General features: G+C 37.8%; 1 protein-coding gene across 3 annotated transcripts in view; it reads right to left on the reverse strand.

The window, feature by feature from the left end:
• The window catches only part of SHTN1 (shootin 1), a 119,668-nt gene that overhangs the window by 57,102 nt on the left and 35,161 nt on the right, over positions 1-27,405 (reverse strand). For all 3 annotated transcript variants that reach the window (XM_015148276.3, XM_015148272.3, XM_077947613.1), the window contains exons 3-8: positions 25,304-25,364; positions 17,132-17,226; positions 11,804-11,972; positions 9,673-9,770; positions 6,872-6,953; positions 3,016-3,110 (exon numbers count right to left, since the gene is read on the reverse strand). In XM_015148276.3, the coding sequence (XP_015003762.3) occupies positions 3,016-3,110; positions 6,872-6,953; positions 9,673-9,770; positions 11,804-11,972; positions 17,132-17,226; positions 25,304-25,364 (600 nt within the window). The remainder of the gene's footprint in view (positions 1-3,015; positions 3,111-6,871; positions 6,954-9,672; positions 9,771-11,803; positions 11,973-17,131; positions 17,227-25,303; positions 25,365-27,405) is intronic.

Raw genomic sequence — 27,405 nt, forward strand, 5'->3', positions numbered from 1 at the left:
CAACAGGGTTCTTCTGCAGAATTAAAACACATTACAAAGTCAAACAGGTAAATAAACAATTGTATATACATGAAACCCACATTATTCTTCCATTTGTGTGAGAGTGAGAGGTACAGAGACTGCAGTGAGGGAGAGAATGTGCATGTATGCTTGGCTAGAGAAGGGTGAGACGCAGCCTCAGCATTCTAAGAAAGAGTAATCAATATTTCATTACAGTATCTTAAACTTCAGACCAGTGATTTAATTAAAATGAATTGTTTTGGGTGATCATTATGATTACAGTAATTTTTTTTCTTTTTTTTTTTTGAGATGGAGTCTCACTCTGTTGCCCAGGCTGGAGTACAGTGGCACAATCTCAGTTCACTGCAACCTCTGCCTCTTGGGTTCAAGTGATTCTCGTGCCTCAGCCTCCCGAGTAGCTGGGACTACAGGTGCCTGCCACCACGCCTGGCTAATTTTTGTATTCTTAGTAGAGATGGGGTTTCACTATGTAGGCCAGGTTGGTCTCGAACTCCTGGCCTCAAATGATGCCCCCACCTCGGTCTCCCAAAGTGCTGGGATTACAGATGTGAGCCACCATGCCTGGCCAAAAAATTTAATTATGTTGAATAAATTTAAAAATTTAATACAGTTATGAAGACAACTGATAGTTTTCTTGTTGAGGGGGATTATGTTTTTGGTTTTGTTTTCTAAATAAACTAGTGGGAATTAAGAGTGGGGGGTAACTTTCAATTTTTATTTTATACATTTAGAAAATATTTGTATCTTTGTGCAAGGCACACATATTCCTTTTCAATTAAAAATACAAAGTAAATTAACCTTAAAAATTGATTTCTAAGGCTCTAGACTATAAGCTCCAAGAGGGCAGGGCTCATATTTGCTTTCTTCACCATTGGATTCCCAATGTCAGCATAGTGTCTGGCATAGTAAGATGTTTGCTGCATGCCCTAAGTGGTAAGTAAAATGCAAAAGAATGGGACTCTGTTGTTAAACTAAATTTTGTGTCTTTGTACTTATCTGTTGAAAACCTGACAATGCATAAACTACGTAAAAAGGAAAATATACTAGTTCCAATCTAGTGCTTTTTTTTTTAAAGTTTTCTTCTCACTATTGCATAGATTGAAACTAGATATTATAAAATTGTTGAGTACCACTGCAAATATTTATGCTGCCAATAACATAAGTACCATTGCTCTTGCTTCCTTTCTCTCCTCAAACTTCTACCTCCTCATTCTGGGTTAACATGTCAGCATCATTGTTTCCACCAACCGCTAAGACTGAAGACCAGGTGAACGGCAGAGTCAGTCATTCATTTTTGTCCTCTTACTGCAACCTTGCTTCTTCCATCTGTCTTCTCTGCTACTACATGGCCTTCAAGTTTTTCTTTGAGCTGCTTTGTATTCTAACATCATTGTGCAAACAACAGATGGAAAACTGAAAATGTCTTGAAATGAGACCCTGCTATTCAGGTCAAAACCAGCCAACCTTTCCAGTTTTGCAATAAAGGGATCTTCACATTATCCCTGCTTCCCCGCCCCCTCCACTGTTTATTTCATTGCATTATTTATATTGCTGCAACGTTTTCCAGAGGGCTCTGACACACTTCAATTCTTTTTCCTTTCTTCCAAGTAATAAGAGAAAAATATTTACTCACCTTTCATTAAATTCTCTGAATAAAATGAATCATAATATTTCAAGTCAGATCTACTTGGCCCAAACCTTTGGTAGAGTTCATTGCTAGCACAGCTACGCTCAAGCACAGAAAGAGCCCCACAAAACCATAAGCAGATTTTCAAATGTCATTCCCATAATGCCACGCTTTGTCTTCCTTCTATGCCTTGGATACCTTTACCTAGGACTGTTTTACATTTCCTGAGCTATTTCCCTTCAACCCACAGTATGCACATAAATTCAAATTACACCTACAGGATGGAGATCTCATTTCAGACCAGTTTTTGAGTTTAGCCGACTGGTGAACTCCTCATGCCCCTGGACACTAGCCCCAGGGCCATGGAAGACCCAATGACTGCATGTCAACAGATAAGCCGGAACAAGAGATGCTCAAAGCTGATCTCTAACATGAGAGGAAGATCAGTAGGCTGGTGAAAGGCTGAGATAATGAAAATGAATATACTACGTGGCAGTGTTCCACAGCCAGTGGAAGAATCGCCTGGCATAATGACAGCACTGCACAATGGCCGAAGAGAAATACTGATACCATGATACTGTTATCTGAGATGGTATATGGAGATACATCCAAGAATTTAAGCCTATTTGAAATGTACAGGCATCCTGTACCCAAGCTGGACTTTCCATCACAAGCCATGGGTATCACCAAATGCAATTCCTTTCCCTTACACAGCATGTTATAGTTAACACAACACTTTCGAAAAATTTTGCCATTAAAATCCACTTGGTCAGGTCTGTATTACTGTCCATTTTACAGATGGTAAAAGTGAAGCCCTGAGAGGCTGAAGAATTGCTCAGAGGTCATACAACTAGTAATTGACATGCCAAAATTTGAGCCCAGATCTTCTGACAATGAACTTGATACTATTCTGTTATCTGCCTCCCTAAACCAGCAAATCCTTAATTCAAACTGGTGAGTTCTTATTCAACCTCAAGAATTTGTCTGACATGTCGTGTGCATATCAGAGTACGATAAGGTTCCTTACAAAACAAAATTAAAAAGGTTTTTACTGCTGGGCACAGTGGCTCATGCCTGTAATCTCCCAGTACTTTGGGAGGCCGAGGCGAGCGGATCACGAGGTCAGGAGATCAAGACCATCCTGGCCAACATGGTGAAACCCCATCTCTACTAAAAGTGCAAAAATTAGCTGGGCATGGTGGCGAGTGCCTGTAATCCCAGCTACTCAGGAGGCTGAGGCAGGAGAATCACTTGAATCAGGGAGTTAGAGGTTGCAGTGAACTGAGATTGTGCCACTGCACTCCAGCCTGGCAACAGAGCGAGACTCTATCTCAAGGAAAAAAAAAGGGTTTTTACAAGATACCTACCTCTTGTGCAAATGACTCCGCTTTCTTTCGAAGGTCCTTCTCCAGCTCCAGGTTTACTTGCATCTCCTCATACTCTTCTACAGCTAACATGGACACTTAAGAAGATAAAGGGAAAAAAACCCAGACAATAAGTCACACAAATAATCAGGAATATGGATGAAAAACAGTGTTGAAAAGATTCTTCATACCAGCATCCAGGTACCCTCATGCATTCCTGGTTGGCATATAAATTGATAAAACCTTTTTGGAGAGCAACTTGGCAATGTGAATCAAAAATCTAAAACTACTCATACACTTTGAATAATCCCACTTCTAGGAATGCATATGCTAAGATTGTGCATATACAGACATTTGGTTGCAAGGGTGCTCTCCACCTCACTGCTGATAAAAGTGAAAGGACATAATGCTCTAACACTGAAGGAGCAGTAAATTGTGTTACAAGAAATATTATTCTGCCATCAAAATTATATTGTAGAAGCATACTTAGTAAATGGAAAGACATCTGCGATGTATTTTTAAAAACAGATTGCAAAAATTAGTGCAAAATGAATTCATTTTTGTTCTTTAAAAGCCACAGATAAAGCACATCAACAGCCATTTCACAGAATAGAAAATATACAAAAGGCCAATAAACATGTGGAAAGATGCTCATCTTCATTAGGAATCAGGGAAATGCAGAGTAAAAACACTTCTTACACCCGTCCAAGAGGCTACTGGTAAAAATTTTAAAGCATGGTTTTATTAAATTTGGAGAGGACACAAAACCATGGGAACACATATATTGTTAATAGGACTGTAAACTGATAGATCTTATACAATTTGTTACGCAGTGAAAAAAAAATTGAAGGTAAAATTTTACATTTGGCATATGTCTTAGAGAAACTCTTGGACATGTGCACCAGATGACATGTCTAACAATTTTTATAATAACATGACTCAGAATAGCAGAAATCTGGAAACAGCCCAAAGTCTACCAACAGGATACTACTTAAAATAATTTTAGTGTAGTCACCTAACGGAATAGCATACAGCAGCGAAAACAAACATACCACAGCTATGCCTGTCCACATGCATGAATCTCACAAACACAAAAAGTTGCAGAAGGTTATAGGAAAAATGATTCCATTTATATAGAGTTCAAAAATATGCAAAATTAAACAATGCTGTTTAGGGATACATACATATTTGGCAAAACTACAAATAAAAGAAAGGAAATAATAAAAATTCAAGGGAGAGGTATGAGCAGAAAGGGATGTTCATGGGTTTACAAAGTACCAGCAAGTATAAAGAGAATTCTTTTACTGGTATTTCCTCTGTCTTATATATATATAATAAACATATTTAACACAAAATTCCATGTGTATATATATAGATTTAAGACTGGAAGAATATACACTAAAATGTTACTAGTGCTTATCTTTGAATTGCAAAAGTTGAGATTTTTTTTCTTTTCTTACATGAATCTAAATTTTCCACCAAAGAAAGTATGTTACCTGAATATATATATTTTAAAATATATATAATATATATTAAATGTAAATAAATGTATATAAATGTATAAAAATGTAAATATTTCATATAATATATATTATATATAAAAAATGATTTATATATATAATATGTATTATTTATTTATTTATTTATTTATTTATTTATTTATTTTTGAGAGACGAAGTCTCGCTATGTCTATCGCCCAGGCTGGAGTGCAGTGGTGCAATCTCGGTTCACAGCAACCTCCGCCTCCTAGGTTCAAGCGATTCTCCTGCCTCAGCCTCTCGAGTACCTGGGGTTACAGACAGGTGCCTGCCACCCCATCCAGCTAATTTTTGTATTTTAGCAGAGACGAGGTTTTACCATGTTGGTCAGGCTGGTCTCAAACTCGTGATCTCAAGTAATCCACTCGCCTCAGCCTCCCAAACTGCTGGGATTACTGGTGTGAGCCACAGCGCCTGGACATCTAAGTTATTTTTAAGTGTTCTCCATATTTACAAAGGAGAGAAACAAACAGCCTTAGATCCATTCAGACCCAAAGAATCAGAGCTTTGTACCAAAGAGTTACTGCAAGACAGAAAGCTTCAAAAAGAAGGTCCTGTCAAATAAAAGTAACATAAATTCTTTGCTATTTTCAACATTCAGTGGCCTATTTTGTTAAATAGTGATAATGACAGGACAGAAAGAGTGATGACGCCATTAGATATTAGGCACAAGCTAGGCAGACAGCACACTGTCCATCCACTTCTGGTGAGGCACCTCCACCCTGAGCTGAGTCATACCAACACAATCTTTCAAAAGGCTCTCTTAACAGCTGCCTTCACACACTGTTCCGCCAGGGCACTTCAATCCTAACTGACTAAGGACTGGTTTGCTGTGTAATGACATAGAATTTCAAACTCTGTACTCTGTAAATCTACAGCCTCCTCAGATGAAAGACTAGTAAGTAGAGCAATATGAGTGGTGATTTTTGGCGTGAATTATAGGTCCCTGAGAGCTAAATGATTTTCAAGCCTATTTAAAAAAGAAATTTCATGAAGAAAACAAAGAACACTGTGACTATCTGAAGCCCTGGCACGATAATTGACACTCTTTTCTATGTCTAGGACACTATAATAAAAAGGGAATTTTCACGTGTCCTGGCCCTTCTGACTTGGAATCTGAAAAAAATCAGGTTGGTCCTAGTCAGGTATGTATTTACATAATTTCTCTCTTTCTAGACAGAGGGCTCTCTGAAGGCAAGAGCTACATGATTAACCCTTGCAGAACCCTTTTCCTAACACAGTGAATCAAGACTGAAAATTCTACACCATTTATATCTTTAAATACAGAAAGACTTGAAGAAATGTTACAATCCAGCATATTGCCCACATTTAACTACAAGGTCCTTTATTTATGAAAAAAATCCCAGTTGATTAATGATAAAAAGATTGACCGCTACCACCACCACCAATAGGGAAGGCCCTGGGTCGCAAAGGCTTCCTGTTAGTGTTGCAGCTTCTAAACAAGGAAAGAGAGTGGCTGAGGGAAAAAGAGAGAACAGAAAGTATATTAAGTTCTTCCTACTACTTCCCAGAATTACTTTTGCAGAACCACACTTTGGCATCATTTCCTTGTCTTAAACTGGGAGACACATGAAACAGCCCTCATGAGAGTTGACGCCGCATTTTATAACTAGGTGGATAAAGTCACTGTTGACCAAAGTACACGAAGTTTTCTCTGGAGATAACCACTGGAGACATTTCCCTCTCACCAGGAGACCAGGTCTGCTTTTCCTGATCATTAGGTTCATTTTCATGTGATTCATTTAAATGATAATCAATCTCTTATTGCACTGACTGCCAGACAGCTCAGAGCCAGATTTCAGACAGACAGGCAGGAAATGTGCAAGACCTCAGAACAAGAATGCACTTTGTATCTCAATCTAACTCTCACTTTCCTTTGTCCCATTTCCCACATCCTCTTAATTTACGATTTCATCACATAATGTTACATGTTTTATGTAGACAGCCTAACCTCTTCTGGATTGAGAGTTACTAAATAACCTACCAAATATATAAATGCTGAGGGGATAGCTAAAAAGGCCATGACCCCTGGATATATGTAAGACAGAAGTAGTATTTCTGTTAAGAGGTTTCAAAATGAGTGGGTTCCTTGTTCCTCAAGTGAAATCACTTTTAGATGTTCCCAGACTCTAAGTTGGGTAATAAAATAATAGGAATGGGAGAGACACACTGCTAGAAAAACACAATATAGGAGATTTTATTTACAATCATACTTAGGCATAGGAGTAAAATGACACACAATATATGCAAACAGAACAAACTGCGTATGTATTTCAGAAAAAAAGATTGGACAGACTTACCTCTATTGCATTTTTCTAAGACTTTTCTCTGTTCAAGAACCTCTGAATTTAAAACAGCCTTTTCTTGTTTAACTTTATTTACCTAAAAATGTGAGATTTTTCAGGGGAGAAAACACCAAAAATTGTAAAACAGGACATATGGCAATGTGTGATACTCAATTGCTGTTCAACTTTCAACATGAAGTTACAATTTAAAGCAGAAATTGGTTTCAATGTGTTAAGACTTTTTATTAAAGCTCTTCTTTAAAGCTTCAAGGATAGCTATTTAAGTTAGGATGTGTACCTGGTACAGAACTTATTGATACATTCCAGTTGGCACTGGCCCCTAAACATGACAGTATGCTAGCCATCCAATGTAAATGATACATGTTTTTTTAAAAGTAAAAAAAAAAGAATATAGAGATGGGGTCTCGTATGGTGCCTAGGCTGGTCTCGAACTCCTGGGCTCAAGCAATCCTCTTGCTTCAGCCTCCCGAAGTGATGGGATTACAGACGTGAGCCACCATACTCAGCCATGATTCATATTTTTAATGCAAAAATCCAACTAAAGATCACCCAGAAAATACAAGAATCATTTAGTCAAGATCTGATACTCAATTTTGGTATTCATTTTTAATGTTGATTACTTTTGACTTAAGACAAACATGAACTTTTAAAATAAAGGAAGACTTTGAACTTTGATGACTCTTGGCTTAAATAAAATACATATAAATACTCCCACAAAAATTTAAATTTCTGAAATAACTGTTGATGTCTATAAATGAAAAGAGAATACTATAGAAAAGTTTTCTTTTTTTTAAAGAACATAAAGAAAAGCTACATATAGCAAGGTAGAAGATAAATCTCAAATACATTACATTGAATTTAGAAAGTAGGCATGTTCATAATATTTAAAAACACTCAAAATACTATGTATTGTAGTGAACATGTAAACATATGCACTGACATGATAAACACCAAGTTCAGAATAATGGTTATTTAGGGAAACTGGGCAGGAAGCAAGGATTATGCAACTAGAAAGAGTTACACCAGGGCTTTCATCACTGTGCTAATATTCTGTGAATTAAGTTAGGTAGCAGGTATATGGATGTTCATTAAAAATAATTTTTTTAGACACAGGGTCTCTGTCACTCAGGCTGGAGGGTGGTAATACAATTATTGCAGCCCCGAACTCCTGGGCTCAGGCAATCCTCCCACCTCAGCCCTCTGAGCAGCTGGGACTACAGGCACATGCCACCACGCCTGGCTAATATTTTTAAAAATATTTTTGAGAGACAAGGTCTTGCTGGTCTCCAACTCCCAGGCTCAAGTGATCCTCCTGCCTCGGCCTCCCAAAGTGCAGGATTACAGGCGTGAGCCACTGAACTCAGCCCCATTATTTTGTTCATTATGCCTTTTCAGATGTCTGAAACAGTCATAATAAAAATAATTGTTGAACTGTCTTCCAATAACACCTCTAAGTGGGAAGGGAGAGAATCATCAGTAAATAATCACAACTGAGGAACAGAGCACACCAAGAAACAAAGATAATGGTCCTGAAAGTGGCTCTGAATCCATCAGCACCTCCAGATAATCTATGAACTGGTTCTTTCAGTGTAGGCTTTATTTTTGGTTTTGGTTTAAGTTAGTAACTGGTACACACTGTCTAACAGGAAGGCCCTTTCCAAAATATCATCATCCTTCTTCCCATTCATTATACTGTTTTGCCACAGTAATAAGAGGAGCTCAGACTGGGAAGTTGGCGGACACTGCTTCCCAACCTTTTTTACATCATGGCTTCCAAGAAAACGACCGTATGTGTATGCGAACTGAGGTAACTGGATGAGGCTGCTCACTGACAGGATCAATACATTGGCATGTTCATAAGCCACTTTATCAAGGCGCAGTAGCACATCAGTTGGGAAGCGGTGGGCTACAGAATCTAAGAACCACTGATACAAATTAAATCAAGAATCAAGACTGTGAAGGCAAATCTTTGAAGCCTCGTGCAAATAAAAGGCAATTGTGGGGGTCTTGTTCTTAGACAGTTCAAAAGGAAAAAGAGGCCAGGTGCAGCAGCTTGCATTTGTGTTCCCAGCACTTTAGGAGGCCAAGATGGGAAGATCATTCAAGTCCAGCAGTTCAAGGTAAGCCTGGGAAATACAGGAACCCACATCTCTATAAAAAAATTTTAAATATTAGGCAGGCGTGGTGACATATGCCTGTAGTCTCAGCTATTTGAGAGGCTGAGGCAGGAGGATCATTTGAGCCTGGGAGGCTGAGGCTGCAGTGAGCTGTGATCATACCACTGCACTCCAGCCTGAGTGTGATAGAGTTAGGTCTTGTCTCAAACAAAACAAAACACCAGAAAAGAAAGATTCTGGAAGCAACCACTTGAACGCATCCTACCACCTATCATAAATGCCTGTGTTGGAGAAGCACGAGGGACAGGCCTTCCCAACTGAACCAGTCATTCACTGGAAAAGCAAAACATGCTCTTCTTTCTCTACCAGCGGCACTAAAATATATGACTTGAAAGAGTAGCTACTATTTGCCTTACATAACAAAAACTGGGGGAACAACAGGAAACATGTCCATACTATTTCAGAGTTGTATTTATTAAGCCAGGTAGTGGGTACATGAATCTTCATGATCTTATTTCCTCTACCTTTTTCTATGTCTGAAATTGAGGAGAGAAGATTAAAATTGGTACATGGTTCTCATGTTAGAAATTGGCTTATATTATTAAGTTCTTAACTTAGCAAATCCCCAAACACCTTGAAAATGCTAAAGCCCTTGCCTTTCAGGCCTGAGATACATACTTCTTCAATTACTTCTACGAGTTTGCTCTTGAGATTTTCCAGCTCAATGGCTAATATCTTCTTTTCCTCCTGAACGGATACAATTTGATCTCGAAGTTCTGCATTTTTCAAGAAAAAAATATATAAATAAACTTATTTTTAAAAGAAGGCATCAATCTGGTCAAAAGAATTGAAAACGCCAGTCCACGTGCAGCTTATGGTCAAGATTATTTAACAATTAAAAGGAAATGAAGAACCAAAGGACAATGAGAATCTCATTTGCGTGGCCCCTCCCCCATATAGCCATGGATATTAACAATTGTATATCAGGCAACCTCACTACATTAAATGTACCAGATCGTGTTTTCTTTGCAGTCTATCAAAACCACATTCTAGAAAACTAGCTGGCATTTTGGAAGTAAGATTTTTTAAGTTTTCAGCAACACAAATTAAGGTGTAGTATTTATTTCTTTTTTATTTCATAATGCCACGGGCTCTTACCACAAAACAATATAAATAAACAATTGGGCAGTTAATAATTTGGATATTTTGATTAAAAGTAAAAGTTCCTGACTTGTTGCCAATGTATAGTCCTTAGACATTATTTGAACTGATTCAAAATATAACCATTTGAAAGAAGGGTTAATTCTCATAATTTTCTCTCTAGAGTCATGGGTGTTTTGTTTTTAAATTTATTTCATAGTTTTATTATTAGGATTCAATGAAAAATGTGTTACTAGAATGAGAATATTATCAACTGTAAGTGCAAAATCTTCTGGTGTTAAAGTTACTTCTGTCACCCAAATGTTTGAAAATACACACAGATTAGCACAGACTACTCAAATTTATATTCTGGCCTACTGTTTTGCCACTTAGGTTTTAACTGCCTTTAATTTCTTACTGTTTTCCAAGTGCAATAAGAAACATGGTATGTGGTTATTCGTAAATTAGATCAAACTTTTTACATAAACTCAGCTTGAAGAAGTTATCAGACTTATTTCTAAATCACTTTCTCCATTGGCTGGCTAATCCAGAAAGAAGAACATGAAACCATTTTGTTCAAGCTCGAACAGAAAGGAGAATGATGAACAAAGGGAACTCCTTTAAAATTCCTCTCCCTCCCTACCAACATGAATTCTATTTTGTCTTAGCTTGAGGGGTTGAAGAGTCGGATAAAGATGGTGTCTGTAACATCCTTTCTTCTTTGTACTTCCAGTTGATATGTTATCTACCAAATAAATGAATATTGCTTTTGACCTGTATACTAAATTAAAATGGTCCAATAGTTATTGAGCCAGAACTGCTTTCCTACATCTTTAAATAAACATGTGTATGAATAAAATGAATGAGAATTTAATAGATGTATCATATGATCTTGCCTTACAACACTACCTGTTAACCAACAAAAAGGGGTGTTGGCTAAATATATTTTTATTCATTCTTTCTTTCATTTAACAAAAATATCTTGACACATGGTACATATCCTTAAGGTTATAGTATAACTGGCTGTTTCCATTGAGACAACACTTTCAAAAGTGCCTAATTCCAAACAAGAAAGTAACTCATAAAGCACAATTGTTATATACCCTATGGTGATTTGGAGATTTAAATAAATGATGTGGGAAGCTTTCAAAATGCTGACGCCTGGGTCCTACCCCATCCAAAATTCGGATTTAATTGGCCTATGGTGTAGCAAAATTTTGGATAGGGTAGGACCCAGACATCAGGCTTTGTTGTTGTTGTTGTTGTTGTTGTTGTTTTGAGATGGAGTCTCACTCTGTTGCCTGGAGTGCAACGGCACAATCTTGGCTCACTGCAACCTCCACCTCCCATGTTCAAGTGATTCTCCTGACTCAGCCTCCCAAGTAGCTGGGATAACAGGCACCTGCCACCATGCCCAGCTAATTTTTGTATTTTTTAGTAGAGACGGGGTTTCACCAGGTTGGCCAAGTTGGTCTCCAGCTCCTGACCTCAGGTGATCCACCCGCCTCGGCCTCCCAAAGTGCTGGGATTACAGGTGTGAGCCACCATGCTCTGCCCAGGCATCAGTATTTTTAAAGTTTCCCACATGATTCTGATGTGCAGTCAGGGTTGAGAAGCACTATCCTAATGGGGTACAAAATATGCTCAACAATTAAGCAAAGAGTTCTACCTTTAATTTGCTTCTGACACTGTACTGAGACACAAGTCTCGGCGGCACCGTCTGTGTCTGTAGTTGAATCTTCATCATCAATGTTTATCTCTTCAGTTATTACATCTGGCCCCAGCTTGGCCATGTACAACATGCTGATTCTTTTCAATGTTTTATTTTCTTTATTTAGCTAAGACAAAACATAAAAACAGTTATTTTAACAGCAGCCAAATGAGTACCTTGGGTTTTTAAACAATAGACAAATTAAGTATATTTTTGTCTTACATATTCATCAACACTCACAGCAGGACATAACAATTAGCAGATTCATTAAATAAGGTTTTATATTAAATTTATTTCTTTAACCAAGACCTGATGCCTGGATTACAGCCAGCAGCAAGTGGAAATGCTAGTTGTAACTGATGAGAAATATAAGGAACTAAGATAAAATACCAGTACAGATTAAATAAAATTTTGATTTATAGTCATTAAGAGTCTTTAAAAAGGCACTTTATTTCAAGCAAATCTGCTTGCTGTGGTGCTGTGAACACCTTTTAAATGTCTGTTTACCTAACATCTCCTCTTTTCTGGACATTACCACTCCTCATTGTTCCACATGATTTCAATGGGAGCGCCATGCTCTCCCAAGCATACCCCATCCCTTTGGTCACAGCGAATTAGCCCAGGGATTAAGCACATGACCCAAGTGTGACCAATCAGATCCCCTCTCTAGAAATTTAGAGGCTAGAACAGAGCAATGAGTTGCTTTCCATGCGTCTGGACAGGAGCTGCTGGTAACCACATTCCACTACAGAATCAAGGAAAAGAGGAAGGTAGTTTTTAGAAAAGCTAAAACTGAAGCTGATGTGTAGAGAAAGGAAGAGAAAAGCAGGGGAGAAAGAGTTTCCCACCAGACTCAAGCCCCAAACTCCAGTCCATTCCTAAACTGCTCCTGACTCAGAGATTCTATGGAATTCTCTGATACTTCTAACAGATTCCTATATCATTTTCTTTTCTTGTTTAAACTAGTTCAAGCTGTTGTTTCTACTATCTCTTCTACTATCTCTATTAAAAGAGTTCTCGTTTGGTCGGGTGTGGTGCCTGTAATCCCAGCACTTTGGGAGGCCGAGGTGGGCAGATCACGAAGTCAGGATATCAAGACCATCCTGGCTAACACAGTGAAACCCAATCTCTACTTAAAAAAAAAAAAAATACAAAAAATTAGCTGGGCATGGTGGCAGGCACTTGTAGTCCCAGCTACTTGGGAGGTTGAGGCTGGAGAATCGCTTGAACCCAGGAGGCAGAGGTTGCAGTGAGCCGATATCATGCCATTGCACTCCAGCCTGGGTGACAGAGCGAAACTGTCTCAGGAAAAAAAAAAAAAAAAAAATGCTGCTTAGGCTCTATACCATACTGAAATATCTGGCAGTGGAGCCCAGCATAGCACTTTTTCGGTTTCCCAGGTGATTCTAATGTACGTCAACACAAAGAATCATTGAGAAATGCATGGCTTTAGTATCCAACCCAGCTCTGCAATAAAATTCCATCTCTGCCTTTACAACTAACCTAATCCTTACGTTTCAGTTTTCTCATCAATAAACTAAGAATTAAGATAGTTTCTATTCCACAATAGGATGATTAAATGAGACATTATATATAAAGTATTTAATATAGCAACTGCCACATAATAAAACTTCACTGTTAGCTATTAAAAGTAAGAAAAGAGGTTTAGTTTGTGTCTAACTATCCTTTGGAAATCATTTATCCCAGCTAGTTTTCTTCAATCAAGGTATTCATTTATGCATTTTCTTCTTCCTCCAGGATACTCATGGAACTATTAGTTTCTGCCATCTAGTGCTTAATATATTACTTCTTAGACAACCACTACAATAATACCTTAGTAACATCATAGTTAACACAGTTCCGCCCTCAAAAGGGTTTAATGCCTCTATCAAACCAGGCACCAAAATCCATCAGTTTGTCTGTAATACAATTACTCTATTTAACAAAGTCACCAGTTTAAGAAAAAAAAAGCCAACCAGAAAATTTCATAAGTCTTCTCTGAAACACCATTTTCACATTTTGAAAGAAGAAATGTAAGATTTACATATATGAGGTCTTTTTTTTTTTTTTTTTTTGGAGTTTGGTTCTTGTTCTGTCACCCAGGTTGGAGTGCAGTGGTATGATAACAGCTCACTACAGCCTCAAACTCTCAAACTCCTGAACTCAAGTGATCCTCCCATCTTGTCCTTTCAAAGCACTGGGATTACAGGTATGAGCCACCACACCCAGCCTAGACATGAGGTCTTATGTGCATACTATTTGGACATTTTTGAGAATTCTGAATTTACAGATTTTGGCTAAGCAATTTCATTGTAGCTCTTTGCCAAGCTATAGGTTAATGGCATGCTACTTGTTGTTTGGAATCCCTCTATGTGTAAGGCAAAAATATATCTTTTGTTTTCTTTTCTTGAGATGGAGTCTCACTCTGTCACCAAGCAGGAGTGAAGTGGCGTGATCTCGGCTCACTGCAACCTCCAACTCCCTTCATGTGATTCTCCTGCCTCAGCCTCCCGAGTAGCTGGGATTACAGGCACGCGCCACCATGCCCAGCTAATTTTTGTATTTTTAGTAGAGATGGGGTTTTGCCATGTTGGCCAAGATGGTCTTCATCTCCTGACCTGAGGTGATCCGCCCACCTCAGCCTCCCAAAGTGCTGGGATTACAGGTGTGAGCTACCGCACCTGGCCAAAAATATATCTTTTAAAATCCTACAGTAACAGAACCTACTATTCTATTCAAATGTAAGTAGAGTTTTTATATTACCCATAGTTTGTGACTATTTAAAGGTACAAAACAAGCAAGTTTAATGGCTTTGGATCGTATGACTTAAATAACTGGTCTACATTTATCAGTTTTATCTACACATTTTAGCAAAGCAAAGTATCCATACCTGGTTCTAAGAAAATTATAAGGAACTGGGCACAGTGGCTCACACCTGTAATCCCAGCACTTTGTAAGGCTGAGGTGGGCAGATCACCTGAAATCAGGAGTTTGAGACCAGGCTGGTCAACACAGCGCAACACCGTCTCTACTACAAACACAGAAATTAACTGGGTGTAGTGGCAAGTGCCTGTAATCCCAGCTACTCGGGAGGCTGAGGCAGGAGAATTGCTAGAATCCAGGAGGCGGAGGTTGCAGTGAGCCAAGATGGCATCACTGTACTCCATCCAGCCTGGGCAACAGAGCAGGACTCCATTTCAAAAAGAAAAAAAAAAGAAAATTATGAGGTCAAACTGCATCATAAGAATTAAACATTCCATTTGTCATTAATTTGATGGCAATAATGTAGAAAAGTAAGAATTTACAGAACTTGGCTCTCAGAAAAAATGAGCAGTTTTGCAAGTCTACTTTCAAAAATGACAACTGATACTTAAATCAGAATGTGCTATTATCATTTATTGGAAACACATATAATGAAGTTTCCACATTTTGCATTCAAAGCACTCTTTTACAACAAACAAGCACATTTATACTATTTGATTTAATCCATTTTTTGGATTTTTATTCTAGGCCCCATGAGTTCATACTACATCTTCAAAAATAAACTATATGTCCATTTTAAAAAAGGCTTTTTAAAGAACAGGCAACAAACAATGTTAAGTAAGGATCCTACTGTTAAGACTTAATTGTAAAAATGAGCTTAGAGATTAGGTAACACTGGTTCATAACCAGCAATGAATATAACGGTCACCAGGCAGCTTTTCTACACACACATGCCTGGGTCACACATCTAGAGCCAGTGGATCTGGCATATTATGAAGAAGCCAACAACCATGGTGCATCCTGGCATTTAGAGCAAGACAACTATAGCTCAGAGAGGTGAGTTCTCTTGCCAAAAGACACCTATTAAATAAAAGGGAAGACAGAAAAGTAATTTTTTTACAGGGGGCCATATGCAAATAAATTATTAACTCCAGTCCTAACTCTAGTCCATCATGTCATTTAAGATGAGATACTACAGTCCAGAGAACAAAACTAACTTGTCCAAAATCACATATGCCCAAAATGACATAACCAGGAACAAAACCTGTGTATACTGCCCCACAAACCAGTGCCTTCCAGAAACTCTGCCAATCCTGAAAGGTAGCCAGTATCCTCACTCTGGACGTGCTATGACAACAGGAATACTTGTTAATAACAAGAAAAAACAGACAGTGTATCCTTAGACGCTAGAAGATCCAGAGCAGTTAGCAGGCTCCGAATGTACTTTTTCTCTACTTATTCCAAAAAAAGAAATTCAAAAAATGAAAACAGAATTCACACAACATTATGGACTAGTGAACTCCAGGAATGTGCCGCAGAGTAAAAATGATGTGAGAATACTCATGTTATCATTTTTTAAAAAGTGTTTTTAAAGTGTATTGCTATGTATTCTTCAGACAAATACCAGGAGAGAAGTTACATATCCAAATTTATATTCTTAGGTTCTGATTAAATATCTTATGAATTCTAATGTAGTGTTGTTATGCAAACAATTAAGCAAATGCCTCCAGCAAGCACACTGTTAATGCATACAAATTATATTTATTTATGTATTTATTGGGAGTAGGATTTCAGTCACATCCAAAGAAATTTTCGGAGGTGGGTGATGGAGGGCAGGGAAAAGAAACACAACCAGTATTACTAATGAAATTTGGTTGAAAATTGCTGTAATCCATTTTCTGATGAAGTGGTTCAGATGCATTTTACCCAACCCAAAATACATAAGACAGAGATAAAAAACATTCTTTAATAATAATGTACTTCTGATGAGATAGAATGTAGAAAATTACACACTTGGTAAATTCATCAGCAAGAGGCAATCAGTGGAACACTGGAGGTCACCTTTAGCATGCCCTCGCTTTGCTTTCACAAATAATCACCTGAAATGTATGGCTTCAGGGTGACTTTTTCATCTGATTCAAATATGAGACATTCACTGCTCTTTTATGTCACACCAGGTTAGTTTTAAACTTGGTTAGCATTTTAACCAAATGCATGGACATTTGCAAAGTTCCGTTTAACACTACTCTGGGACCATTTTTTCCACATTTTCACAGACAAAAAGCACAAATGCTAAAATACTCACATACAAATGCTCCTTTTACAATTGGAATAACCTTTGCATTAAGGCAAATATTTACATAATCGTATTCCAGGATTCTGAGACCTTTTAACATTTCCCTCACCATCAGAGCAGATAATCGATTAGAGAAACAGAAAAGCAAAACTGGACAGAAGCCACTGCTTAGAAAAGCAAGTTGAAATTTAAAAGTTCAGGTAAAATTCCTTCATTTGAAGTCTCACCTTTGTTGCCAAAGCTTCAGCACTTTCTCGACAAGTCTTCTCTATTTCAAGATGGTTCTGCATGAAATTAACTTCCTCTATGACCATGTGAGAAACTAGGAATGAAGGGGAAAAAAAGATCTCAGCATTCAAAGATTAGTCAGCTATTCCAGGAGCCCACGCATCGTCCCATGATTAAGAATACTTCAATTCTTTGGCTAGCCAGACCTTTAGCTATCACTGAAAAAAAGGTTTTTGAGAAGCTGCCCTGATTAAATCTGAGCTAATATTTGAATGTAGAAAGAAACAAGAACACAATGAAAAACATTCATTTTACATACATAAATTTTATTATGTACATTTTAAGCTAGATTTTTTTACATCTATTTTCTATGCAACTATATATGTATCCATAGACATATCTGCTAATTTAAACAAAAGAATATTTCATAAATAAAGAGGAGTGACAGCATGACTTCTTTTTCTTAGCAGGGTGTAACAAAAAATAAAAGAAAAATAAATCTTAAATTGATCTTATGACTGGAATAGTGATGTGGCAACTTGGCTAAGTACTGCAACATTAGTCTCTATTAGCTACAAAGTAGTTACTGCTATTTTGTAAATAACTCTTGGGCAGAAAAGTGTAAGCAATAAGATTTATGTACTATACGGTTATAAAGCAGAGGCTAACAAATTGCTTCCTGAATCACAGGCTATCAGGAGTATTAGAGGAAAAGTAAAATTTTACTTGATATTTTACCAATGCTTGAAAAATAGTATTTTTTTGATTTTTTGATAGCTGGTGCATGTAAATTGAGATTTACAGGTATAAAGTGATTTAGAACTTGAGTTATATTTTGAAGATCAAGTAAGAAAAATGCCAATTCCTTCCACCCATATTTCTAGTTAAATGAAAACTCTCAGAATCTCAACCCTAAATGTAGACAGTATACTTACTGTTATTTGTTTGGCTTAAAAAAAAAAATTAAAGGAAACCCAAATGTGAAACCCAACAAAGTTAGGCAAAAAGCACTGGGCTCACATAACACAAAGAGAGATTACTTTTGCTTCATTTAAGCTTAATTAACCTGCAATTATGATTAAACTCAGGGGAAAAAATTTCTCTCCAAATTAAATACAAAAATGTATTACTTCCTAAGTCTGTCCAAAGTTCTTATTATGTTAATATTCAAATTCATAAAGCAGCACTAAATGGCCAGAAACATCTCTAACCTTGACATTTTTTCAGGGGTAATAATAATCTGCAGCAAATGCAGGCCAACCAAAAACCACTTAACTAATTAGTAGTTGCAGTCACCGAGAAAAACATGAATCAACACTGTTATTACAAGTGGCACATTTGAGTGGCATCTAATTATGACTTGATGAGCACGATACTTGCATTATCAACATTACTACTGCATCCCATCAGGGCCTAAAAGCTGCTGATGGCATTGACTTCGAGAAACTCCCACTCAATGGTACAGCAGCACCCAACAATCGGCTTGGCAGGGGCCCCCCTCACTAAATGACACGTTAAGCGTAATTACTGGTAGACATTGTAAATAAACAGGATTGGAAGTGAAAATTGTACCAAGTGCATAAGACACAATCTGACACATTGGAAGTGGCAGCCTTAATTGAGAGTTTCTTTGACTGCTCAAGATCATTTCAACTGCATTTCTCAGAGGACAGTGATTATAACTGTGGAGACAGACGGCATAATGGTATCAGCACTGCTGACAGAGCAGTGAATTAAATTGTATCTGCTGTTGTGTGAAAGCCTTGATGAGAGGTACAGATGCCTTAGTGGTCTTATCATTATAACACAATGGTCATGTTGTCATCAACCTTTCTGGCTCCAATTGAAAAGAAATGATTGTGTGTTGAAGCTCCCCCTCCCTTCCACATCACCCCCCTTCTTCTCTTCTATCTCTTGTTCTGAATAGAACCAATTTTCAGAGAGCTATGAAATCACGCAATAGGTCCTAAAATGCAGCTGCTTGGCATACAAACGGGTCCCCATTAAACTGGAATCACACACAATATGTGTTTATGCCAGAAGAACAAATAGAAGCTGAACACAGGCCAAGTTTATTCACACACACAAAGCCCATGTAGCTCTTCATCAATATAATTGCCTTTTATATTGTAGTTTAAATAATAGGCTCTATTATTTCCTTAAAATCCTAATATTCCTGGCATTTTATCACTATGTTTACAAGGTAGGTTCTTCAAAAATGTGAAGGAAAGAGAAAAGAAACCTATACAATTTTTACAACATCAAATATGACTTTGAATTTTTAGCCTTAACTACTTGACATCTTCTGCCACAATCTGGTATTTCCACTATCTAACAAAAACATAAACACTCTGCATTTTTCATAGGAATCTTACTTTTTATTCAATAACATTCTTGCTCTTGAAAGAGTAAGAAAATTCATTCTGCAGTAGTGAGGTTTAGGCCTAGCGAATAGGAAACAAAACAACAAGCAAAAAAAAAAAAATTTATTTTCTAAACATTTTGTAAAAAGGTGCTCTGTGATTTAACTTCATAAACATAGCTGGGTAGTCCTTGCTCACACTTTCTCCAATTCTGATTTGGCACACTCCATCTGGCAGGATTTTTATTTCTTCTCAAAGAGAGAACAGTAGACATTTTTTAAATTGCACATTAACTTTTAGTTTAGGAAATTCTTCCAGTGCTAAATTGGTAGCATAACAAACCTACTTACCAACTTTCTAGGTTCATAAGGGAAGAATATATTTCAAAGGGTGATTATATCTTCAAAAAGCATGATCCCATTTCCAAAACCAAAAGTCAAGTCACGTGATGCAAAACAGAACTATTTTTAATATGTCAATTTATTTGCACATTTCAAAGAATAAAAGTTTTTTAAGCATTTAGATATTCATGTAACAACTTGCCCTGCGGTGCTGAATTGGGCTTGTCTCAGGATATCCACAATCCATGGCCACTGTACCTGTCATATTTGCATATTCGGATGACATGAGGTTTAAAAAAGAAAAAAGATGAACTTTTAATAAAGTGTCCATAATATTGCAGTTATGTTAAAAAGAAAAATCTTTCAGAAATACATACTGAAATATTTCCAGGCAGTAAACAGTAAAATGCTATGATGACTGGAATTAGTTCCAAAGCAATCCGAGGTCAGTGACAGTGGGTGTATGGGTGTACAGATGGAAGACTGGCTGTGAGTTGGCAACTGTTGCAGCCGGAAAACTGAAACATGGGGATTTGTTACATTATTTTCTCCCCTTTGCATAACTTTGAAATTTTTCATAGTAAGAAAATATAAATGACCCTGAGAACTCAGAGGTATAACATAAAAGTACATCAACTATTGTTTCTATTAGTCTACTCGAATTAGCAAAGTTTGTCTCTCTTCAACTATGACTTCAAAGCAGTCTTACATACATGGCAGTGCAGTACACATCACATTGTAGGGTAACCGTTTTTTTTTTTCTTTTACTTGTTTTTATCTTCTACTCACTATGAACATTAGAGCATGGATTTTGTTTTACACATCTGATTCTCTTGCACCTAGCACAATGCTACATGCAAAGTAGGTGCTCGTGTTAGTGTCTATTTGAAGGATTGAAGGCCTAAGCTCATCTGTGAACAGCCTTTTATAAGAATGTTCTCTGTAGTATAGAATTGCTTAGGAAACAACTACCATCATCATTTGTTGAGCCTGACTATGTGTTCAGCCTTGTGCTAAACTCTTTACATGTGTTCCCTCCCTCATGAAGCCTCACAACAATCCTATAACGTAGGGATGATCACAGCAATTTTATATTTGAGAACACGGAGGCCCAGAGAAGTTAAATAACATATTCTAAACCACAGAGCTCTAACTGGTAAAGCCCAGCTAAAACCACTTCTAGGTGACGCTACTTTTCTATAGTCCTTTGAAATTAATTATACAAGGTGTCACCACCAATGATGTTGCTTCTACAGCAAATCTCCTCTCCCAACTCCAACTCCCAGAGATATTTAGATGTAGAAAATCTCTAAAGCATATGTGGTGAACATATTACAAATTCTTCTTCAACATCAGACTACTTTAGAAGTTTTCCATGCGATAAAGAAACAGCCATAAAAGTTGGCACATATGTAGGAAAATGGGTGTGTCCTTAAAACAGATTAATGGATCTAGCATTGTGGTTGAAAAGATATGAAAGGGGCTGGGCACAGTGGCTCATGCCTGTAATCTCAGCCCTTTGGGAGGCTGAGGCAGGCAGATCACCTGAGGTCAGGAGTTCAAGACCAGCCTGGCCAACATGGTGAAACCCCTCTATACTAAAAATACGAAGTTAGCTGCCTGTAATCCCAGCTACTTGGGAGGCTGAAGCAGGAGAATCACTTGAACCCGGGAGGCGGAGGTTGCAGTGGCCCGAGAGCATGCCATTGTACTCAAGGCTGGGCAAAAAGAGCAAAACTCCATCTCAAAAAAAAAAAAAAAAAGAAAAGAAAAAGAAAAGAAAAGATATGAAAGGTCTTTAGCTAGCTCTCCTTTCACAGGAATCCATCTAGGGAATGCAGCTTTGCTATGTGGTGGTGTTCTTTGTATGTAGGAGGAAGGCTCAGAGAGAGCTGGCAGAGGATCAAAAATGACATAGACATATGGATAAAAACATTTATCCTGGGAAAAGTATGCTAAGCTAGGGAGAGTAGAGCCCTACGGCCAAACAAAGCTTTTCCTAACCCTTATGCAGCTGTTACCTCTACACTGCAAGACCTAGGCCTAGGTCGGGTGTGGTGGCTCACGCCAGCACTTTCAGAGGCCAAGGCAAAAGGATCACTTGAGGTCAAGAGTTCAAGACCAACCTGGACAACATGGTGAAACCCCATCTCTACTAATAACACAAACAACAGCCAGGCATCAGGGGACACACCTGTAATCCAAGCTACTTGGGAGGGTGAGGCACAAGAATTGCTTGAACCCAGGAGGCGGAGGTCGCAGCGAGCAGAGATCACGCCACTGCACTCCAGCCTGGGCGACAGAATGAGACTCCGTCTCAAATAAAAAAGACATAGGCCTAGTAGGTAAACATTACAGGGATTTCAGATTTCAACTCAGCACCAAAAGAAACTTTCCTCCACCACTGTCCGAATGTGGAGCCTGGTGTCAAGGAACTAACTCCCTAAAGGTAAATGATATGAACTCTTAATACTGAAGGGCAATCAGGCACTGGATAGTTTAGTTGATGAGATGGTGGTAGTAGCAACTAACATTTATTGAGCACTTACTATATGCCAGGAACAGTGTTAAGCATTTTTTATACAGATTATCTTTTTTTACCCTCAAATGGTCTATGAAGCATGGTCATTTATACCAATTTTATTAATGCAGAAACTTGGATTCACACAAACTAATGCTTTTCACTGGTGATAAAAATACTGCCTACTCCCTTCCAAATCTGAAATGCTACCCTCTGCTCAAAAGCCATGAATTATTTATCCTAGATACAGTTTTCTGACAAACATTTAAAGTTTTCTTAGTCCTCATTTTTCCGTTTTTTGGGGTTTTTTTTGAGACGGAGTCTCACTCTGTCACCAGTCTGGAGTGCAAAGACAAGATCTTGGCTTACTGCAACCTTCGCCTCCCGGGTTCAAGCGATTCTCCTGCTTCAGCCTCCCAAGTAGCTAGGACTACAAGCACGCGCCACCATGCCTGGCTAATTTTTTGTATTTTTAGTAGAGATGCGGTTTTCACCATGCTAGCCAGGATGCTGTTATCTCCTGACCTAGTGATCCACCTGCCTTGGCCTCCCAAAGCGCTGGGATTACAGGCGTGAGCCACCGTGCCCGGCCAAGTCCTCGTTTTCTCTCCTTTCGAGACTGAGTAAAGAGTTGGCACTCTGATGTTCTGTGAGTTACCAAGAGAGTAAGCAAAAAAGAATTAGCACTCTGTTTTCCTAACATCCAAACCTTAAGTTAATTAAACACACTTAGCAAAGGTAAAAACTAAATGCATACAACAATACAGATAGTTGTACTAATCTTCCCGTCAATCCCCTCAGGCTTTAATTTGAGTTGCTCATAACGAAAAATGTAAATTTTTAAAACTATCAAAGGTATTCAGAGGAAGAGACAAAGAAAGGGAAAAGAGAAAGGGCAGATGAAAGCAGAATTTACATGTTACTTTGAAGACTGATTTTGGGGAATGTTGCTTCTGGTTTTGCATAATGCAGGAGGCAAAGTCCCTATTGCCTACCTACACCAAAATATTTTATAAGCCCAATCATAAGGAACTTGAACTATTTCCACTGCACACCAATCCACTATCAATAATTCAAGCATATTAACTGGTAACAACACCAGTGGTATAACTCTTTAAGATGTGACTCAGAGTAAATACATTCCATAAGTTAAAAAGTACCATATAATTGGAATTCATACATTTGCAAATAAGAGGTATTTCTAGCATAGCATACTGGCCTCCAAAGACAGGTAATATCAGCAAGATTCCCCTGGGATGTTCTCTGTTACAATCAGACACTGAAATAAACTTGTTGTTGAAATTTAACCATAATGCTTCATTTGTATAGCTGTTTTACCTAGAATAAAATGTTCTGTTGTGTAGTTACCAAATCAACTCTTCATAAATAATCAAATACCCTGACTGATAGAGCATCTGCAGAACGATGGAGAAAGGCCTTGTTTCCAGGGGAAGGGGCCACTTTCCCTGCTACGGTCTGAGCCTTTGCCTAGGACATATTTCCATCTGATCCTTCTGGGTCTGATCAGCTATGTTGTCTTAGGGGATAAATAACAGATTTACATCACATAAAAAAAAAAACAGCAAAAATTTGGAAAGTACAACTTTGGTGGGAATGTAGCTTTCTTCAGTGAGAGGGCTATTTCAAACATTCACACTCTTAAAAATGTTTAAGTTCTATGAAGCTATCATTCCTTTTCTCTATTTTTGAACCACATTATAAAGTATAAGTAAGTGACATGTAAAAAGTCATACATATTTCATGTATACAACATGATGAGTTTGGGGAATAATTATACACCTGTGAAACCATCACCACCATCAAGGTTGTATACTTATCCATCGCCTCCCAAAGTTTCCTTCTGCCCTCTTTATTTACTTATTTTCTTTTGTAGTAACAACACTTAACATAAGATCTACTCTCTTAGTAAATTTTAAGTATACAACACCGTATTATTAGCTATAGGCACAATGCCATATAGTGGATCTCCAGTATAATTCCTTTTCTATGAATTAACCTCAGGAACTATTTAGATTACTGTAAAGATGTAAGTGTCAGAATACCTGCCATGGCATTATTGATAATAGCTAAAAACCAGGAATAATCTATCAGTGAAAGAATAATTAAATACATTATGGTACTATCCTATAATGGAATACTACAGACAACAATTAAAACTGATGTACAGGCCGGGCGCAGTAGCTCCCGCCTGTAATCCCAGCACTTTGGGAGGCCAAAGTGGGCGGATCACGAGGCTATCCTGGCCAATATGGTGAAACCCCATCTCTATTAAAAATACAAAAGTTAGCTGGGCATGGTGGTGCACACTTGTAGTTCCAGCTACTCAGGAGGCTGAGGCAGGAGAATTGCTTAAACCTAGGAGGTGAAGGTTGCTGTGAGCTGAGATCTTGCTACTGCACTCCAGCCTAGTGACAGAGCGAGACTCTAACTCAAAATAAATAAATAAATAAATAAATAAATAAATAAATAAAACAAAACAAAACTGATGTACATCTGTGCTGACATGCAAAATATGACCATAAGTACTGTTTACTGAAAAAAGCAGGCTGCAAAACTGAATTCAAAGCATGATTACATTTTTTTACTACACAAATAAAAGACCAACAAGGAATGACTATAAAGTACTAGCATTAGCCTTTTTCAAGGAGCCAACAAGCCATTTTTGTTCTCCTTTAACATTTATGTATAGTTAAACTGTTTTATAACAAGTACAGGTTTTTCTAACACCCTTGATAAAACAATTATGCTTATTCCATTTCTTTAAAACTTAAAGTGATGCCTGGGCATTTTTGGACAAATAGAAAGAAGTCTTGCTTTCTTGATTGTATGACCAGGATATTAGCAACTAAACAGGGTATATTTCTACTCACATAATCCCCAACACGCTATATGTGTTATAATAATTCCACTGAAATGCTTACGTACTTTTCTGAAATTCTTCCAGTTTTTTAACAGCTTCATCTCGTTCTTGCCTAATTTTGTCACACTGAAATGAGAGAGGTAAACAAATGTTAAACTTCAATCATAAATTTTAAGTTTGAAAAGGCAAGCAAGAGCAAACTTACAAACAGCAGCAATTTTCTGAAAACAAAACAAAATGTAAAACCTTTGAAAACCATCAATGGTCATATAGAACTGGTACTGCTCAGCCAGCATGGTGCTTGTGCCATTTGTATCTGGCCAATTTTCTCAGACCTTCTAAGATATGAGTCACCTTCCTGCTCATTATCTCCTCAGTAACAGCCCAATTTAACATCCTTGAGTTAAAATATATTCATGATTTAAGAGAATGTTTGTACCTCTTTTAATGTTGGCTAATGCTGTACATAGTCACTCATCTACAGGTCTGATTCCAAACAGTTTCAACTATCCAGAACATTGGTGCATACTTGGGAGGGAATGGAAAGACTACCGTGGGCCAGGCGTGGTGGCTCACGCCTGCAATCCCAGCACTTTGGGAGGCCGAGGCAGGCGGATCACGAGGTCAGGAGTACGAGACCAGCCTGGTCAAAGAGACCAGCTTGGCCAACATGGTAAAATGCTGTCTCTACTAAAAACACAAAAATTAGCCAGGCGTGGTGGCGGGCACCTGTAATCCCAGCTACCTGGGAGGCTGAGGCAGGAGAATTGCTTGAACCCAGGAGGCGGAAGTTGCACTGAGCCAAGATCACACCATTGCACTCCAGCCTGGGCAACAGAGCGAGACTCTGACTCAAAAGAAAGACTACTGCATGAGGGCAAGAGACAGCCACATGGCACTCTCACCCAAGAAAACATGATCCATGTGTCCTCAGAATTCTGAATAGAGGAAGGTACCAAATTAAAAGGAGAGAAGATAAAATATTCCATACTAAGCACATTATCATTTATATAAACTGATTTTTAAGGTGAGAGAACTCACTGAAAAGACTTTGGAAGGCAAGACCATAAAAGGCAAAAATAACCATTAGAGCATAAAGACCTTTTAGGGTATCTGGTATAGAAACAAGTATCTCCAGTATCGACAGGCCCAGGAGGCATTAATGAATTTTTTTTAAAAACCTAATGTTTATTATTATAAGGACTGAATTCAGTATATCTTGAATTTCATAAAACAGGGACATATAACAAGATATTCACCACAAGTAGCTAAAACATTAAAAAGTAATTCCTAGCTATTAGAGTAGTAATTTAAAATTTAATATCTTGGGAATACCTTATTCCCTAAGAGTGCCTTATGAATAAAGCACAATTTTAAATTATATTTGATTGCTGACCTGCCAGATAAATATACTGGAATTTCATCCCTTTGGATGTTCTTAATTCCAATTTTCAACAGCTAAAAAATTATGATGTCAGATAATGTGAAAAATCCAGATTAAAACAGTGAGATATTCTCACCTATTAGACTGGCAAAAACTGAAAACAATCTGATACCAGGAGACAGGAACTCTCACAGACCACTGATGGATGTGTCAATTGGTATAATTACTTTGGAAATAAACTTCTATCAAAATTGAATACATACTTTCCTATGACTCAGCAATTCTACTTCTTGGTGTATATACCCAGAGAATCTCTAGTAATATATAACATATACAAAAATGTTCCACATTTTTAATAATAATATATCATGGTATGTTCATATACTACACTACAGAGCAGTGAAAATGAATGAATAAAGCCATATGTATCAACACAAATGTTAAAAACCATCATGTTGGCTGGGCGCGGTGACTCAAGCCTGTAATCCCAGCACTTTGGGAGGCCGAGGCAGGCAATCATGAGGTCGAAATATCAAGACCATCTTTGCCAACATGGTGAAACCCCATACCTACTAAAAATACAAAAATTAGCTGGGCATGGTGGCGCATGCCTGTAGTCCCAGCTACTCAGGAGGCTGAGGCAGGAGAATCGCTTGAATCCATGAGGCAGAGGTGGCAGTGAGCCAAGATCACGACACTGCACTCCAGCCTGATGACAGAGCGAGACTTTGTCTAAAAAAAACCAAAAACAACAACAAAAAAAAAATCATTTTGCATGAGTTG

The sequence above is a fragment of the Macaca mulatta genome, chromosome 9, assembly GCF_049350105.2.
Source record: "Macaca mulatta isolate MMU2019108-1 chromosome 9, T2T-MMU8v2.0, whole genome shotgun sequence".
Taxonomy (NCBI): domain Eukaryota; kingdom Metazoa; phylum Chordata; class Mammalia; order Primates; family Cercopithecidae; genus Macaca; species Macaca mulatta.